The sequence below is a fragment of the Sus scrofa genome, chromosome X, assembly GCF_000003025.6.
Source record: "Sus scrofa isolate TJ Tabasco breed Duroc chromosome X, Sscrofa11.1, whole genome shotgun sequence".
Lineage (NCBI taxonomy): Eukaryota > Metazoa > Chordata > Mammalia > Artiodactyla > Suidae > Sus > Sus scrofa.
Window position 1 is genome coordinate 49,705,323 of NC_010461.5, and position 18,835 is coordinate 49,724,157.

The window sequence follows — 18,835 nt, forward strand, 5'->3', positions numbered from 1 at the left end:
GAGAGCGATGTAAGCTGTGGGTCGTCATAAACAGCTTTTATTGTATTGAGGTAGTTCCCCTCTATGCCCACATTCTGGAGAATTTTTATCAGGAATGGGTGTTGAAATTTGTCAAAAGCTTTTTCTGCATCTATTCAGATGATCATATTGTTTTTATTTTTCAGTTTGTTGATATATCACATTGATAGATTTGTGGATATTGAAGAATCCTTGTATCTGTGGGATAAACCCTACTTGATCATGTTGCATGATCTCTTAAATATGTTTTGTATGTGGTTTGCTAATATTTTTTGAGGATTTATGTGTTCATGTTCATCAGTGATATTCATCTGTAATTTTCTTTTTTTGTGGTGTCTTTGTCTGGTTTTGGTATTAGGCTGATGGTGGCTCCATAGAATGAGCTTGGGAGTGTTCCTTCTGCTGCAATTTTTCAGAAGAGTTTCAGAAAAAGAGGTGTTTTTCTCTGAATGTGTGCTAGAAATCAGCTCTGAAGCCATTAGGTCCTGGACTTTTGTCTTTTGGAAGTCTTTTAATCACATTTTCAATTTCAGTGCTTTAGATAGGTCTATTCATATTTTCTATTTCTTCCCGGTTCCATCTTGGTAGGTTGTACTTTTGTAAGAATCTGTCCATTTCTTCTAGGTTTTCCATTTTATTGGCATACAGTTGCTCATAGTAGTCTCTTATAATCCATTGTATTTATGTGGTGTCAATTGTAACTACTTTTTCATTTCTAATTTTATTGATTTGAACCCTCTCCCTTTGTTTCTTGATGAGTCTGGCTAAAGGTTTATCAATTTTGTTGCTCTTTTCAAAGAACCAAATTTTGGTTTCATTGATCCCTATTGTTTTCTTTGTCTCTATGTTTTTAATTTCTGCTCTGATCTTTATGATTTCTTTCTTTTTCACTTTGGGCTTTGTTCTTCCTTCTTTAGATGTTTAAGGTGTAAGGTTAGGTTATTTATTTGAGTTTTTCTTCTTTCCCAAGATAAGATTGTATTACTATAAAATTCCCTCTCAGAACTACTTTTGCTGTGTTCCATAGGTTTTAGGTTATTGTATCATCATTGTCATTTGTCTCTATGTATCTTTTAATTTTCTCTTTGATTTCTTCAATGATCCATTGCTTGTTTAGTAGCATATTATTCAGATTCCAGGAGTTTCTTTTTTTCTTGTACTTTCTGTTCTCATAGCATTGTGCTCAGAGAAAATGCTTGAAATAATTTCAGTTTTTTAAAAATTTACCACAGCTTGATCTGTGGTCCAAGAAGTGATCTATTCTGGAGATTGTTCTGGATGCACTTGAGAAGAAAGTGTATTCTGCTGCTTTGGGGTGAAAAGTTCTTTAGATATCAGTTAGATCTATTTGTTCTAATGTATCATTAAAGCCTGTGTTTCCTTGTTGAATTTCTGTCTGGATGATCTGTCCAATTGCTGTAAGTGGGGTGTGAAAGCCCCCTCCCCCACTATTATTATGTTAGTGTCAATTTCTCCTTTTATGGCTATTAGTAGTTGAGTCATATATTGTACTTTTATGTTGAATGCGATTATTTATAATTGATATTTCTTCTTGTATTGATCCTTTAATCATTAGGTAATATCCTTGTCTCTTGTGACCTTCTTTATTTTAAAAATTTTTTTATCTGATATAATATTACTACTCCTGCTTTTCTATAATTTCCATTTGCCTATAATATATCCTTCCAGCCCTTCATTTTAAGTCTGTATGTGTCCTTAGATCTGAAGTGATCTCTTGTAAGCAGCATATATATGGGTCTTATTTTTGTATCCATTCAACCTGCCTTTTAGTTGGAGCATTTAATATATTTACTTTAAATGTAATTATAAGTATGTACTTATTTTCATTTTCTTAATTTTTTTGATTTGCTATTTTGGGTCTTTTTTTTCCCTTCCCCCTTTTGTTGTCTTCTCTTGTTATTTTCTGACCATCTTTAGTGTTACATTTGGCTTGTTTTTTCTTTTTTATGTGTGAGTCCATTATAGTTATTTGATTTCTGGTTCTAATTATATCTTTAATTAATTAATTAATTATTTTTTACAATGTTCTGTCAATTTCTACTTTACAGCAAAGTGACCCAGTTTTATATGTATATACACCTTCTTTTTCTCACATTAACCTCCATCTTGTTCCATCATGAGTAATTAGATATACAGCAGGATGCCATTGCCCATTTATAGTCATTTGGTTTGTGGTTCCCATTATATTTTGATAAATCCATCTATATTGTGCAGAAATGTTTCTGCTTGCAGGTCTATTATTTTCAAATGCATTTTCAATGTTTGTCCTCTCCTCTTCTCATGCTTGTTAGTTTAGATATAATATTTTTCAATGGGTGATTTCCTACTTTTCTATTATCTTTGCCTTTACCAGTGAGCTTTTTCTTTTGTAGTCTTCTGGTTTCTAATTGTGGCTTTACATTTTTGGCTTAGAGAAGTTCCTTTAGTAGTTGTTGTAAAGCTGTTATGGAGGTGCTGAATTCTCTTAGCTTTTGCTTGTCTGTAAAGCTTTTGATCTCTCCATCAAATGTTAATGAGAGCTTTGCTGGGTAGAGTATTCTTGGTTCTAGGTTTCTCCCCTTTATCACCTCAATATATATTTTGTCACTCCCTTCTGGCTTGTAGATTTTCTGCTGCAAAATCAGCTGTTATGGGGTTTCCTTTGTATGCTATTTGTTGCTTTTCCCTTTTGGCTTTTAGTATTTTTTCTTTGTATTTAATTTTTGTCTGTTTGATTAGTATGCATCTCGCTGGTTTATTTTTTATGGAATTCTCTGTGCTTCCTCAGCTTTTTTGAATATTTCAAATATTAGGAAAATCTTTGGCTATAATATTTTCAAATATTTTCTCTGGACCTTTGTCTGGCTGTTCTCCTTCTGGAACCCCTATGATGCAAATGTTGGTATGTTCAATGTTGTCCCCAAGGTCTCTTAGATTCTCATCAGTTCTTTTCTTTTTTCTTTTTTCCTTTTAAAATTTTATTTATTATACTTGATTTACAATATTCTGTCAATTTTCTGCTGTACAACAAAGTGACCCAACCATACACACACACACACACACACACACAAACACACACACACACACACACACACACACACACAGATACACACACACACATATACATATATACATTCTTTATCTCACATTATCCTCTATCATATTCTATTGCAAGTGGCTAGGTAATAGTTTCCTGTGCTATACAGCAGGATCTCATTGCTTATACACTCCAAATGCAATAGTTTCATCTATTAACCCCGAACTCCCAGTCCATCTCACTCCCTCCCCCTCTCCCCTGTACATTTGTACATTCTTTTCTGTACATTTGCTCTGTATATTATATTCCAGATATGTGATATATCATATGTTTGTCTTTCTCTTTTGGACTTATTTCACTTAATATGAGAGCCTCTTTTTCTGTCTATGTTGCTACAAGTGGCATTATTTTGTCCTTTTTATGGCTGAGTAATATTCCATTGTATATATATATACCACATCTTCTTAATCCATTCATCTGTTGATGGACATTTAGGTTGTTTCCATGTCTTGGCTATTGTGAATAGTGCTGCTGTGAGCATAAAGGTGTGTATATCTTTTTCAGTGAAAGCTTTTTCCAGATATATGCCCAGGAGTGGAATTGCTGAATCATATAGTAGTTCTATATTTACTTTTCTGAATTACCTCCATACTGTTTTCCATAGTGGTTGTACCAATTTACATTGCTACCAACAGTGAAGTAGGGTACCCTTTTCTCCACACCTCTCCAGCACTTGTTATTTGCTGACTTGTTAATGATGGCCAATCTGACCAGAGTGGGTGGTACCTCATTATAATTTCAATTTGCATTTCCCCAATTATTAGTGATGTTGAGCATTTTTTCACGTGTTTGTTGGCCATCCAAATGTCTTTGGAGAAATGTCTATTCAGGTCTTCTGCCCATTTTTCAATTGGGTTGTTGGGGGTTTTTTTTGCTGTTGATTTGTGTTTGTCGTTTGCATATTTTAGAGATTTAGCCCTTGATGGTTGCATCTTTTGAAAACATTTTCTCCCATTCCGTAGGCTGTGTTTTTGTTTTTGCTTCTTTTTATGGTTTCCTTTCTTCTGGAAAATCTTATAAAGTTGATTATGTCCATTGGTTTATTTTTGTTTTTATTTCTGTTGCCTTTGTAGATTGACCTAAGAGAACATTTGTAGGGTTGATGTCAGAGAATGGCGCTTTCCCACCTGTTGCTAGGCAGTTGCTGCTGCTAAGTGGCTCCTAGAGCTGAAGCAAAAAGTGTCCTGCAGCTTAGGAAAATGTGATTAGGGAACAAGGCTGTAATGGCGAATCCCACTCCTATCCAGCACTCCCAAACAATAGCACCTAGCCTCTAAGCCCAAGTACATTGCCTCTGCTTACAGCCTCAGTTCTGTTTTCCCGATACTTTAGTCCCTCCAGGCTGTTTCTGCACAGTCAACCCTGGATTTTCCGCATAGCCATCCCCAGCTCTCTCTTTGAGTCTGATTTCTAAGGCCAGAGTTTTAGTTCACAACACCTGTTGGCAACTGCATATGGTTGCCCATAGCACTGACCCATGAGTTTGTTTCCATTTTAACTGCTTCACACCCATTATCTAGAGTTCCTCCTCTGTCTTGGCTGTAGGTGGGGGAACTTCCCAGGTTGAAGGAGCTTTTCCTCTTTCCAGCTCACTCCTAGGGGGTGCGTGTCCAGTCTCCCTTTGGTTTGCTTCTTTTTCTTCTTTCTTCTTATTTTGTCCTATCTGGTTTCATGAATTTTTTCTTGCTTTATCATAATCCTGAGGTCTTTTGTCAGTTTTGAGCAAATTTTCAAGTGAATAGTTCATTCGTACTTTTTTGATTGCCATAACTTTGTAATAGAATTTAAAATAAGAAAATATGGTACTTCCAACTTTGCCTTCTTGTTAGTGATTGCTTTAGCTATTCAAGTTTTTTTTTTTTGGTGTGTGTGTGTGTGTGTGTGTATGTGTGTGTGTGGTTCCCTATGAAATTTAGGATTGCCTTTCCTATTTCCATGAAAAATACCATTGGAATTTTGATAGTGATTGAACTGAATCTGTAGGTTGCTTTTGATAATCTGTATATTTTAACACAATATTAATTCTTCCATTGCAAGAACAGGCGATGTCTTTCCATTTACTTGTGTCTTCTTTAATTTCTTTCTTCAGTTTCTCAGAGATCTCACTGAGTAGTTCTTTCATCTTCTTGGTTAAATTAAATCCTAATTAATTTATTATTTTGACACAATTGTAATTGTGTTCATAATTTTTCTGTCATGGAATTTGTTTCAGTTCATAGAAACACAGCTTATTTTTTTTGTTTATTTTGCATTGTGCCACTTTACTGAATGAATTTATTACGTCTAATGGCATTTGAGTGGGATCTTTCCAGTTTTCTATATATAAGATCAGGTTATCTGCAAACCATTTTACATCTTCTTTTCTTATTTGGAATCCTTTTATTTCTTTTTCTTGTCTAAGTGCTATGACTAGGACTCCTAGTACGATGTTAAATAGAAATCATGAGAGGAGGCTTATTTGTATTGTCCCTGATTTTTGAGGAGAAGCTTGTAGCTTTTCAATATTGAGTATGATATTAGTTGTGGGCTTCTAATATAAGACCTTTATGTTGGGGAACATTTTTTTCTACATTTAATTTGTTGAGAGTTTCTTATGATGAAAGGATGTTAAATTTTGTCAGTTCTTTTGTTCTCATCTATTGAGATGGTCACATGATTTTTATCTTTCATTTTTCTTAGTGTTGTATATCACAATTACTGATTTGTATACATTGAACCACCCTTGTGTCCTAGGGAGAAATCCAACTTTTACATGGTGTATGTCTTTCAGATTTATTTGGTAGTCTAGTATTTTTCTAGTGGTTTTCTGAGAATTTTTTATATATACATAGTCTTTTCATGTTAGTTTTCTAGGCTGTCTTTGTTATCATGGTAATGCTGTCTTATGAAATGCTTGTGGACGTACTCCTTCCTCTTCAATTTTTAGAAGATTTTGATACAGATACATTAATTTTTCTTTAATATTTGGCAGCACTCACCAATGAAGACATCTACTCCTTCAATCTTCTTTATTTGGGAGGTTTTTTGAATACTGATGCAGTCTCCCTACTAGTTATAGATCTATTCAGATTTTCTGTTCATTCATGTTTCAGGCTTGGTAAATGGTATGTTTCTAGGAATTTATCCATTTTTCTAGGTTATCAAATTTGTTAGCATATAATTTCTCATGTTTTTTTAATCCTTTTTATTTCTGTGTTATCAGATATGTGGCCACCTTTATCATTTCCAAATTTATTAATTGTCTTCTTTTTTTCTTAGTTTAGCTTAGTTATATGTTCTGTCTTTTCAAGTAACCAAGAAAAATTTAAAAAACTTGTTCTCACAGAGTTCCCTTCATGGCTCAGTGGTTAATGAATCCGACTAGGAACAATGAGGTTGTGGGTTTGATCCCTGGCCTTGCTCAGTGGGTTAAGGATCTGTCATTGCTGTGATCTGTGGCATAGGTCACAGACGTAGCTTGGTTCTGGCATTGCTATGGCTCTGACATAGGCCGCCAGCTACAGCTCTGATTAGACCCCTAGCCTGGGAACCTCCATATGATGTGGGAGTGACCCTAGAAAAGGCAAAAAAAGACCAAAAAAATTGTTCCCTCTTCTAAAAAACAGCTTAGAGAGACAAATATCATACCATATGACCTATATGTGGAATCAAATTTAAAAACATGTTACACAAGAACTTTTTGTAAAACAGAAAAGAACTCATGGATTTCAAAACCAATCTTATGGTTATTGTAGGTTAAACCATTGGAGGGAAGGGAAGAATTGGGAGGGTGGGAATATCATATACACACTACCAAATAAAATAAGTGATTAATAAGAACTTACCATATAGCACAGAAAAATCTACTCAATAGATTTTGAGGAAATCTAACTATATGAGGGAAAATAATGGATATATTTATATATTATATGTATGACTGATTCACTTTTCTGTACACTTGAAACTAACATAACATTGTAAGTCAACTATACGCCAATAAAATTAAATAAAAAACAAAAACTTAAAAGCAGGTCTTGTGCTCATTGATCTTATCTATCATTTTGAAGTCAGTATTTTATTTATTGCTGCTCTCATCTTTGTTATTTTCTTCTTTCTGCTAACCTTGGGTTTAGTTTATTGCTCTTTTTTTACTTCTATGAGGTTTAAATTTAGTTGATGTCCCTTTTTTTTCCTTAATGTAGGCAAATTTTGCTGTAAACTCTCCCCTTATCAATGACTTTCCTGCATCCCATAAATTGTCATGTGTTTTGCTTCCATTTTCAATTGTTTCAATTTTTATTTTCCTTTTGATTTTTATTGATTTTTTAAATTGTTCAGGAGTGAAATTTTTTTTGTCTTTTTAGGGCTGTACTTTTAGCATATGGTGTTTCCCAGGCTAGGGGTTGAATTGGAGCTGTAGCCACAGGCCTATGCCACAGACACAGCAACATCAGATCAAAGCTGCGTCCGCTCAACCGTAGTGCTGATGCAGCTGCCAGACAGGCAGCCCGGGGACAACAGCCAGACAAACCTAAGGTCTTGCTGGCCCCAGAAGTGCCAGCTGTCCCCAAATATTCTCCAGAAAAAGAAAAATGGATAAGGAAGAAAGGAGGAACTAAAACTAAAACAGGGTGGTGGGTCACATGGGACCACCGAGTTTACATTCCAGAACAGCTGGCCTACAAACTAGTCCACCAAGAACATGAGCTAACCCACATGGGCAAAACTGCCTTAGAGACCCTACTGGGCCGGTACTATCTCATTGCTCTTCTTCCTACACTCTGCTCCTCTGTCTCCCAAAGATGCATAACCTGTTTACAGAATAATGCCCACCAGGGGCCCCGCAGACCAGCTGGGGCACAACACTGAGGACTGTCCCCATTTGAGGATATGGAAATGGACTTTACTGAGGTCACCCCTAGTAAGGGGTACAAATATTTACTAGTTTTTATCTATAATTTTTCAGGATGGGTAGAGGCCTTCCCTACCCGGACTGAAAAGGCAAGGGAAGTAACCAAGGCACTCCTGAGAGACATTATTCCTAGATATGGAATGCCTCTGACCATCGGGTCAGATAACGGACCGGCATTTGTGGCTGAAACAGTACAACAGGTGGCAAAAGCTTTAGAGATCTGATAGAAACTACATTCTGCTTATCACCCTCAAAGTTCACGGAAAGTAAAAACGCTTGAACCGAACCCTTAAACTGACCCTGGCAAAGTTATGTCAGGAAACTGGCTTGCCCTGGATAGACATGTTGCCAGTGGCCCTCTTAAAAGTGAGATGCTCACCCCGAGTGGGAATAGGATTCTCGCTATTTGAAATCTTATATGGAAGGCCACCTCCACTAATCAGTTTAAAAGGAAACACCAGGGAGTTGGGAGACTTGGAATTACATAAACAATTACAAGGACTGGGGCTCACTATTTCTCAGATATACAAATGGGTCACAGACAGAATACCTGTGTCCTTAGGTATAACAGTACACCCCCACTAGCCGGGGGACCAGGTGTGGATAAAGGACTGGAAAAAGGAGCCTTTGAGGCCGGTATGGAAGGGCCCCTATACTTTAATTCTAACCACTCCCACTGCTCTTAAAGTAACAGAAATAGATGCTTGGATCCATCATTCTAGAGTAAAACTGGCTGGCACAGCTGATGCCCTTGGAGAGTGGGAGACTGCCCTCGATCCAGAGAGACCTCTTTGCCTGACAACACAGAAAAGGAGATGACGATCTCAAAGCCCTGCTCTGACTACACCGGAAGTTGGTCAGTCAACGCATGGCTGAAGCTTGAGGAATCGGCAGCCTGGTAAAATAAACTGCCTTACCTCTCTTCCACAAGAGACTCTCCGTCATATACTGTTATTTTATGACCAACATGTATGTTTGCTGCCTGCTGCTGTTAATCTGGTCCCCTTTGGTTCTGTCAGGATCCATGTCCTCATGTGACCTGTGCATTCGAGTGACCCGATCAGATCAAGGGGTTACATGGACTTTGCTTTACTCCACTCATTTCTCCTGTTCTGGAGAAATTCATGGAAGTTGTACTCACAACAGGACCACTTATTCTATCTGTCAACAGGGGGACCAATATACTTGCTTTGATCCATGATACTCACCAACTGAGGAATGGTTAGAAGTCTGGCGCTCTCATAAATCAGGGCAGCTAATTAATCGGACCCAAATTACCAACCCCAAGTTGCCAGTGTCAGTACTTTTTGATGCCTGTGAAGCTGTGAATGGGTCATGGACTTCTACTAGACCATGTGAAAGCCCATCATGGGAAAGAGAATATAGGCTCCAGCATAAATATATGTGCTGGGGGACCACCTGGAACGATTGTCTGGAATACACTTACTGGAGCTGTGTGGCCTGGACAACCTGGAATAAGGGAGACAAAACAGCTGTCCTTCAAAAGGGTACAGCCCCTCCAGACTGCCAGACTAAAGCTTGTAACCCAGTTAATTTCACTATTTTCAATTCCAGTGAGCCCAAATGGAAGGAGGGTTTCAAAATAAGCATTCGCATTGACGGAAGAGGCCTTGACCCTGGAGCTGTGCTACATTTCCAGAGAATCACGTTTGCACTCCAAGCTGCCTCTCACAGCATCTTTCATTCCTTTTATGAAGAAATAAGAAACACCCCACCTCCCATTCCGGCCACAACTAAGAACTTGTTCTTAGCCCTGGCAGAAACTATTGTACAAACTCTCAAGGTCTCCTCTTGTTATGTATGCAGGGGAACAAACACAGGAGACCACTGGCCTTGGCAAGCCAGAGAACTGGACCCATTAGAGCTTCATAATGAGACTGCATACCCCCAACTCACCAATGGGGTATGGCTCCTCAGAACTGCTATTATAGGGAGAAATTGTCTTGTGAGGCGGGTAGGATGGTTTAATGTTTCAGTTAAAAGCCTAACGTGTTTAGGCCTAAGGTATTATAATCTGACTGCCCAAAAGACTCAATGGTGGTCATCCTCCAATCGCTCAGAGCCCAAGCCTAATCCCTTGTCTAACTTTTCCCACCTTCGACAAGCATGGGAAGATATCAGTACTAATATCCAGTGGCGGGCACCAAAGGGATTATATTGGATTTGTGGAAAAATGGCCTATTCCATACTCCCCCAAAATTGGGCTGGGGCATGTGTACTGGGAACAATCAGACCTTCCTTCTTCCTGCTCCCACTGTCACTAGGGGAGCAACTGGGGGTTCCTATATATAGGGTACAGGGTGCCCAGAGAGACCGGAGGGCTCTCCAAATTGGAAACTGAAAAGATGATGAATGGCCCCCAGAACGGATAATTCAATATTATGGACCTGCCACCTGGGCAGAGGATGGCTCTTGGGGATATCACACCCCTATCTATATGCTGAACCACATCATCAGACTACAGGCGGTTTTAAAACTTATAACAAATGACACTACAAGGGCCTTGACTATATTGGCCCAAGAACAAACTAAAATGCGCAGTGCAATCTACCAAAATCGCTTGGCCTTGGATTATTTACTTGCTTTTGAAGAAGGGGTTTGTGGAAAATTTAACTTAAGTAATTGCTGTCTACAAATAGATGACACCAGAAAGGTGGTAGAAGAAATTGTTGACCGCATGACTAAACTAGCCCATGTACCTGTACAAACTTGGAAAGGATGGGATGCAGACAGTCTCTTTGGTAAATGGTTCTCTTGGTTGGGAGGAATTAAGACAATGGTCGGAATAGTCATGGTTATACTCGCAGGGTGCCTACTTGTTCCCTGCCTTGTACCTCTCCTGATAAATATTATAAAAGGTTTTATAAAAACCATGGTTGAAAAAAAAAAAAAAACAGCCTCCCACCTGCTACTTACTAGAGACTACCAAAGGGTTATGACTGATGATGATCTGTAAAGGGTGCAGATACACCCTGAACATCAAGAGGGGGGAATGAAATGGAGTTTTAACTAAGGAACAACCCCCCCCCTTGGCTAAGAAGGCAGCTGCAAGCCTTTCCAGCTGTGCTCATCACTATGCCACCCTTCTTGTAATAATGTAACAACTGTGTGTTCTCTGTCCAAGCCAGCAGCCCTGCTAATTAGGTACCCAGCATTGCTTATCAGTTCTGCTTCTGTAACCTTGCTTGCTCAGTTTCTTAGGGAGAAACACTGTCTGCTTGGGGATGGGGGAGGTCTGGGATGCTTACATGGGAAAATCAAGACCTTGTAGTGTATAAAAGTTACTGAGAACAAAGACCTGGTTCTCAGACTCTGGAAGTGACTCTTCTGAGCCTGCACCGGTGCTGAATAAACCTTGCTTTTCCATACCTCTGAGTGCTGTTTGTCTCCTTCCATTGCCACAATTTTTTGCGGTTTCCGCAACAATAGTTGATTTACAATGTTCTGTCAATTTCTCCTGCACAGCAAAGTGACATATATATATATATATATATATACACACACATTCTTTTTTTTCCCATTTCCTACATCATATTCCATCACAAGTGATCAGATACAGTTCCTTGGGCTTTACAGCAGAATCCTATTGCCTATCCATTCCAAATGTAATACTTTGCATTTACTAACCCCCAAGTCTCTGTCCCTCTCACACCCTCCTGCTCCCTTTTGGCAATCACAACTCTGTTCTCCAAGTCCAATATTGTCAAAATGACTATACTACACAAAGCGATCTACATATTCTATGTTTTTTAAACATTTCTTGTAACTTCCCTGTGCTCCCTTTTTTTTGATGATCTTAGATCTTTACTGTCTTCAGTTTATATTCTTTTCTTTGTATATCAACTTTCTTCTCTTCATTTAGTTTGTGTGTGTGTGTGATTTTATCTTATAGCTATTTCTTTGTTATTTCATTATGTCTAACAATGTATGTTTATTGTCCCCTTGATGACAGGTATGTAGATACAGTGGTTGGTGCCTAGTCTTGGAGTCTGCATTGATTGTAGCAGCTCATGTATATTCAGAGCTGGTGATGGGAACTGTGGTATTAACCTACCTCCCTGGTAACTTCTCAGAATGGGGTGCATGAGTTGGCAGTGGTTCACGATTCACATAATTGCTTTTGTGGCAGGGGGTAGCTCTGACTTCTGCAACCCATCCTGCTTCCAGTTAGCTTTTAGAATGATTTCCTGCAGTTGGCAAATTCGGCAGCTGCTCCTGCAGTCCCTACCTTCGTCATGGAATCTCTCAGTTTTTCTCTCTGTAGCTGCAAGGGCAGGTGCATTTCTGTAGTCACTGTCTTTGGCCAGTCAAGGGAGAATTTTCTGTTGCTCCACATCCATGGGGGTGCTCCCTATCTGTTCAAAACAGGCTCTCCTTGTTGTAGGCCCTGCACCATTCCAGGTGTCCCTCCCCATACCAGGCTGATGACAGTGTGCTCCATGTAGCTGCTGAAAAGTAAAACTTGAGCCAGTGGGCCCCCCTTGACTCCTTTGGCTAGCTGTCCAATATATGCTCCTTATGCAGTCCCATACTTGATAGTTGGCTGAGATCATAGAGCTTGTCCTATTCCTGAGGATTGTTTGTGCTGTTTCAGAAATATCTTTCTCTACCCTCCAGGTAAATTGAGGCTCTCTGCTCACCCTGGGGGCCCTATGTGAACTCCTGCACAGTCTTCACTATTTCTAAATTTACCTTTTGTCTCCTAAACAAAATGAAGCTTTCCACCTGATTAGCAGGCCCCTTCCAACTCCCAGGATAATTTGAGCTGCTTCAGAAATAATTTTCTTCTCCTCCTAGGTAAATTGAGGTTCTCTACCCATCCAGAGGGCCCCATGCAGATTCCTGCACATGCTGTGCTGCTTCCAAATTCACCTTCAGCCTCCTAGACAAATTGTGGCCTTTTGCCCACCTGCTTAGGAGGTTGCTTCTGACTCCTAGGATCATTTGCACTTTTACAGCAATATTTTCAGTATCCCCTCACCTCACTGCTGTGCTATTCTAGAGTTCCTTCCATTTGATCCAAGGGTTCCCTCAACTTGCTCCACTTTCTCTATGGCCTTAAGGGCAGGGGGCTGCTCCCAACTATTGCTAAGCAGCCACTTCTGTAGGGTCAATCCTGTATCTGGAGTAGTTGGCATCTTGCAGCCTTATTACACTTGCAGGGGGTAAGGCTATAGTGGTGGATCCTGCCCCTTCCCTCTACCACCCCCTAAAAATGGTGCCTAGCCTCCAAGCCAAACTAGGTTTCCTCAGCATGCAGCCTCAAATGTGGTCATTCCAGGCTCTAGTCCCTTCAGGTTATCTCTCCACTACCAATCCTATTTTTTTTTCCATGTAGCCAGCTCCAGCTCTTTCTCTGAGTGTGATCTCCAAAGCTGGAGTTTGAATTCCCAGCCACTGATCATATCAGCCTATATTTGGGACATTCAGGGCAGGACTGACTTTTTGTGGAGAACTGTTTCTGTTTTAACTTCTCTAAACCGATTTTACTTTTCTCTTCCAATACTCCAAATATCCTCCTCTGTCTTGGCTGGTCTCTTGGCTGGTGTTGGGCTCTTCACAGTGTGCAGGAGTTTTTCCTCTTTCCAGCTCCCTCCTAGGGGTGCAGGACCTGATCCACCTCAATAGTTCCACATATAGATGGATTTTCAATGTATTTTTGGGAGTATGTGAGCCTTATGGCCTACTCCTCTGCCACTATTTTTTCCTCCAAATTTTAATTTTTTTATGGAAACCCAAAAAACTCAAATAGCAAAAGCATTCTTGAAAAATAAAAACAGAATTGGTGGAATCATGCTCCCTGACTTCAGACTATACTACAAAGCTATAGTCATCAAAATTTATGGTGCTGGCAAAAACAAAATCATAAATATACATCAGTGGAATAGGATGGAAAGCCCAAAAATACACTGAAGCACCCATGGTCAATTAATGTATGAAAGGCAGGCAAGAATATGAAGTGGGAAAAAAGAGAGTTTCTTCAGTAATGTTTGCTGGGACTAACAGGCTCTAACACCATATACAAAAATAAACTCAAAATGGATTAAAGACCTAAATGAAAGTCCAGATAGTATAAAACACCTAGAGGAAAACAGGTCAAATTTTTTTAAGGCCATTCCCATGGTTTATGGAAGTTCCAAGGCCAGGGGTCAAATTGGAGCTACACCTGATGGCTTATGCCACAGCCACAACAATGCAGTATCTGAGCTGTATCTCCAGCCTACACCACAGCTCATGGCAATGCTGGATCCCTGACCCACTGAGCAAGACCAGGGATTGAACCCACCTCCTCATGGATACTAGTTGAATTTGTTTCCACTGCATCACAATGGGAACTGCCATGTCAAATACTATTTGCATAAATATCAAAATAGCTTTTTGATCCACCTCCTAGTATAGTGAAAATAATCAAATGAGATCTAATTAAACTTAAAAACTTTTGCACAGCAAATATAGCCATATCAGTAACAACAACAACAAGAACAAAAAGGCAACCCACAGAATGGGAGAAAAATCTTTGCAAATGAAGTAACTGACAGGGGATTAATTGCCAAAATATACAAATATCTCATACAGTTTTATATCAAAAAAGAACCCAAACAAAAAATGGTCAGAAGATCTAAATAGACATTTCTACAAAGAAGACAAATTTCCAAAAAGCACATGGAAAAAAAATGCTTGACATCACTAGTTGTTAGAGAAATGTAAGTCAAAACAACTGTGAGGTATCACCTCACACCAGTCAGAATGGCCATCAACAAAATCTCCAAACAATAAAAGTGAACACTCCTAAGCTTTTGGTAGGAATGTAAATTGGTGTAACCACTGTGGAGAATAGTATGGAGGTTACTTATAAAACTAAATATATAACAACTATATGACCAGCAATCTCACTTTTTTGCATATGTATCTGGAGAAAACCATGATTTGAAAAGATACAGACACCCCAATTCATTTCACCACTATTTACATTAGCCAAGTCAAGGAAACAACCTAAATATCTATCACAAGAGCAACAGATGAAGAAGACATGTTACATATGTACAATGGGATATTACTCATCCATAAAAAATAACCAAAAAATGCCATTTGTTGTAACATGGATAGGCCTAGAGCTTATCATAATAAGTTAAATAAGCCAGACAGTAAGAAAGACAAATAGCACATAATACCACTTAGATGTATAAACTAATAAAAATGATAGAAATGAACTTATTTATAAAACAAACAAACTCATAAATACAAAAATCAGAATTTTGTTCACCAAAGGGAAACTGTGGTTGGGAGGGATAAATTGGCTGGATGGGATTAACATATATAAAATATATAACTAATAAGGAACTACTTTATAGCACAGTGAGGTCTACTCAATATTCTGTAATAAGCTATATGGGAAAAAGAATGAACACACACACATATGTGTGTGTATATATATATATATATATATATATGATATATAAACTTATTCACTTTGTTATACATATGAAACTAATATAACATTATAAATTGACTATACTTCATTAATTTTTTTTCTCAGATGTAAATGGATTAAATTCTCCAAGCAAAAACTTGAGCTGGCTGAATGGATATAAAAATAAGACCCATATGAATGCAGCATATAAGAAACCCACCTCAGATCTAAAGGTTCATAAAGACATTCAGTGAGGGGGAGAAAAATGTTTTCCATACCAATGGAAACCAAGAGAAAGCTGGAGTAGCAATACTCATATCATCAAAACAGATGTTAAAATAAAAACTGTTATGAGAGTTAAAGGACACTACATAATGATCAATGGGTCAATCCAAGAAGAAGATATAAAAATGGTTAATATATATGCATCCAATATATCAGCATATACATATATGTGGAAATATGAATAGCCATAAAATGAGAAATCAACAGTAACACAGTAATCATAGCATACTTCAACACCCCACTTTACATTAGATAAACAGACCATCCAGACAGAAATTCAAGTAAGGAAATACAGGCCTTAAGTGACACATTAGACCAAGTGGCCTTAATTGATATATAGAGAGCATTACATCTGAAAGCAGCAGAATACACATTCAAGTGCACATATTTCTTTTTCCTGAAATATTCTCCTATTCTCTACAAATTCACCAGATCTGAATTTCAACAGCATTTTCTAAGATATATCCTATCTTGATGGATAGAACAAATAATTTACTCTTTGAGGTTCAGATTCATTGATATATCTGTTATTTATATCTTTTTGCTATTTTGAAATAGTTAACTACTAACTCATTTGAAAAACAATGTCTATATTAATCATTTTATATGTCATCATATATAAAATTATTCTGTGATTTTCTGTTTGTCTGTTTGGCATTCATTCATCATGTAGCCAATTACATTAAGAGTATTTTCTTATTTTCTTTATTTTTAATGTTCTGTCATTTAGGGACAGATCATGGCAGATATTACCAATCCAAGTGCTACCCTTTTCTTAGGAATTGCAAACAGCTTGTCATAGAGCGGGCCTTTCACATACAAGCCAACAAATATTGAGTCTATAGCATCAACCATCTCACCTAAGTGTCACACACCCAACCAATATTTCCTCTGCTCTAAAATATCCCATAGCTAGTTACAACAAGAGACCATACCTATATCCCAAAGCCCACAGGAATTGTTGAAACTATCAGTACCTTACACTGACATACCTTGCCTTTCCCATGGAAATCCCAATACAGATTCCAGTCTAGACTGTCCCCCTGTTTTTATATTCTGACACTTGCCCCAAATATCACATTTTTGTAGCGACCCAGTGTGTTATGAAATCACGCCCCTCCCCGGGACCTGTGAGTAAAATAAACTTATTCCTCTCAACTCTCATTCTTGTTTCATCCTGTGCCACATGGACTTCCATACCATTTCCAACATGCATGTTTTGAGAACAAGGCAATATCATAATACTTACAAATCTCCACAAAGAGGGAAATTTGCTCTTTTAAACAAAAGTATTTCATAGTCACGAAATTTCCAAGCAGTTTCCAGGTGTATATATTTGAGAAACCATATTCTATTTCCTTCAATCTCACCCTAGATTCTTTTAAATAAAATATTTGGAAGTATGAAAACCAATAATATCTTAATATTAAAAAAATACATGGATGAGTTACTACTGTGGCATGAGAGCAACAATACTTCTGCAGCAGCAGGGAGTGGGTTCAATTCCTAGCCCAGTGCAGTAGGTTAATGATAGGGCATTGCCACAGCTGTGGCTTAGGTTGCAGCTCCAGCTTGGATTTTATCCCTGGCCTGGAGCAGCAGGCATCCAGAAATGAAAAAAAAAAATGAACATAAAGAAGTCCACCAATTGAAAAGAGATTTAAAGAATAATTTAAAGGGAGAAATTGGATTGCAGTAGGCTTTGCCCGAATTTATGCCCAAGAGTGGGATTTCTGGGTCATATCATAGTTCTATGTTTAGTTTTCTGAGGTATTTCCATATTGTTTTCCACAGTGGTTCCACCAATTTACATTCCCACCAATAGTGTACTAGGGTTCCTTTTCTCCACACCCTCCCCAACACTTACTGTTTGTAGATGTTCTGATGATGGCTGGTGTAGGGTGCTACCTCCTAGTGGTTTTGATTTGCATTTTTCTAATGATGACTGATGTTGAACATCTTTTCATATGTTTTTCAGTCATCTGTATGTCTTCTTTGGAGAACTGTCTGTTTAGATCTTCTGCCCATTTTTGGATGGGGTTCTTTGTGTTTTTTTGTTATTGAATGGTAGGAGGTGTTTATAAATTTTGGAGATGAATTCCTTGTCAGTTGATTCACTTGCAAAGATTTCTCCCATTTTGTGTGTTGTCTTGTCATTTTGATTAGGGTTTCCTTTGCTGTGCAGAAACTTTGAAGTTTGATTAGGTTCTATTTGTTTATTTTTTGTTTTTATTGTCGATACTCTAAATAAGAGGTAGATCTGAGAAGATGTTGCTGTCATTTATGTCAGAGAGGGTTTGGCCTATGTTTTCCTCTAAGAGTTTTGTAGTGTCTGGTCTCATATCTAGGTCTTTCATCCATTTGGAGTTTACTTTTGTGGATGGTATTAGGGAGTGTTCCAATTTCATTCTTTTCCATGTGGCTGTCCAGTTTTCCCAGCACCACTTATTGAACAAGCTGTCCTTTCTCCATTGTATATCCTTGGCTCCTTTGTCAAGATGAGTTGGCTGTAAGTGCATGGGTTTAATTCAGGGCTTTCTATCCTATTCCACTGATCTAGATGTCTGTCTTTGTGCCAGTACAATATGGTTTTGATGATTGCTGCTTTGTAGTAGAATCTGAAGTCTGGGAGCCTGATTCCTCCAGCTCCATTTTTCTTTTTCAGGATGTCTTTGGCTATTCTGGGTCTTTTGTGCTTCCACACAAACTTGAAAATATTTTGTTCGAGTTCTGTGAAAAATGTCCTTGGTAATTTGATAGGGATTGCATTGAATCTGTAGATTGCATTGGGTATTGTAGTCATTTTGATAATATTAACTCTTCCAATCCACGAGCATGGTATACCTTTGCATCTATTTGTGTCATCTTTGATTTCTTTCATCAGTGTCTTATAGTTTTCAGAGTACACGTCTTTTGTTTCTTTAAATAGGTTTACTCCTAGGAATTTTATTCTTTTGGATGCAATGGTAAACAGGATTGCTTCCTTAATTTCTCTTTCTGCTCTTTCATTGTTAGTATATAGAAATGCCATTGATTTCTGTGTATTAATTGTGTATCCTGCGACTTTGACAAATTCATGGATGAGCTGTAACAGTTTTCTGGTAGAGTTTTT

At 38.1% G+C, this 18,835-nt stretch overlaps 1 protein-coding gene across 6 annotated transcripts in view; it reads left to right on the plus strand.

The window, feature by feature from the left end:
- The window catches only part of FAAH2 (fatty acid amide hydrolase 2), a 58,962-nt gene that overhangs the window by 20,038 nt on the left and 20,089 nt on the right, over window positions 1–18,835 (plus strand). For 2 of the 6 annotated variants that reach the window (XM_013986210.2, XM_021080113.1), the window contains exon 3: window positions 8,729–11,061. The exons of 2 other annotated variants lie outside the window; for them this stretch is intronic. In XM_013986210.2, coding sequence (XP_013841664.1) covers window positions 9,409–10,368 — 960 coding nt within the window. In that variant the 5' untranslated portion in view covers window positions 8,729–9,408 and the 3' untranslated portion in view covers window positions 10,369–11,061. Of the gene's footprint in view, window positions 1–8,694; window positions 11,062–18,835 lie in introns of those variants that run through there. 2 more of the 6 variants (XM_013986208.2, XM_005673687.3) reach the window with 2 other exon arrangements.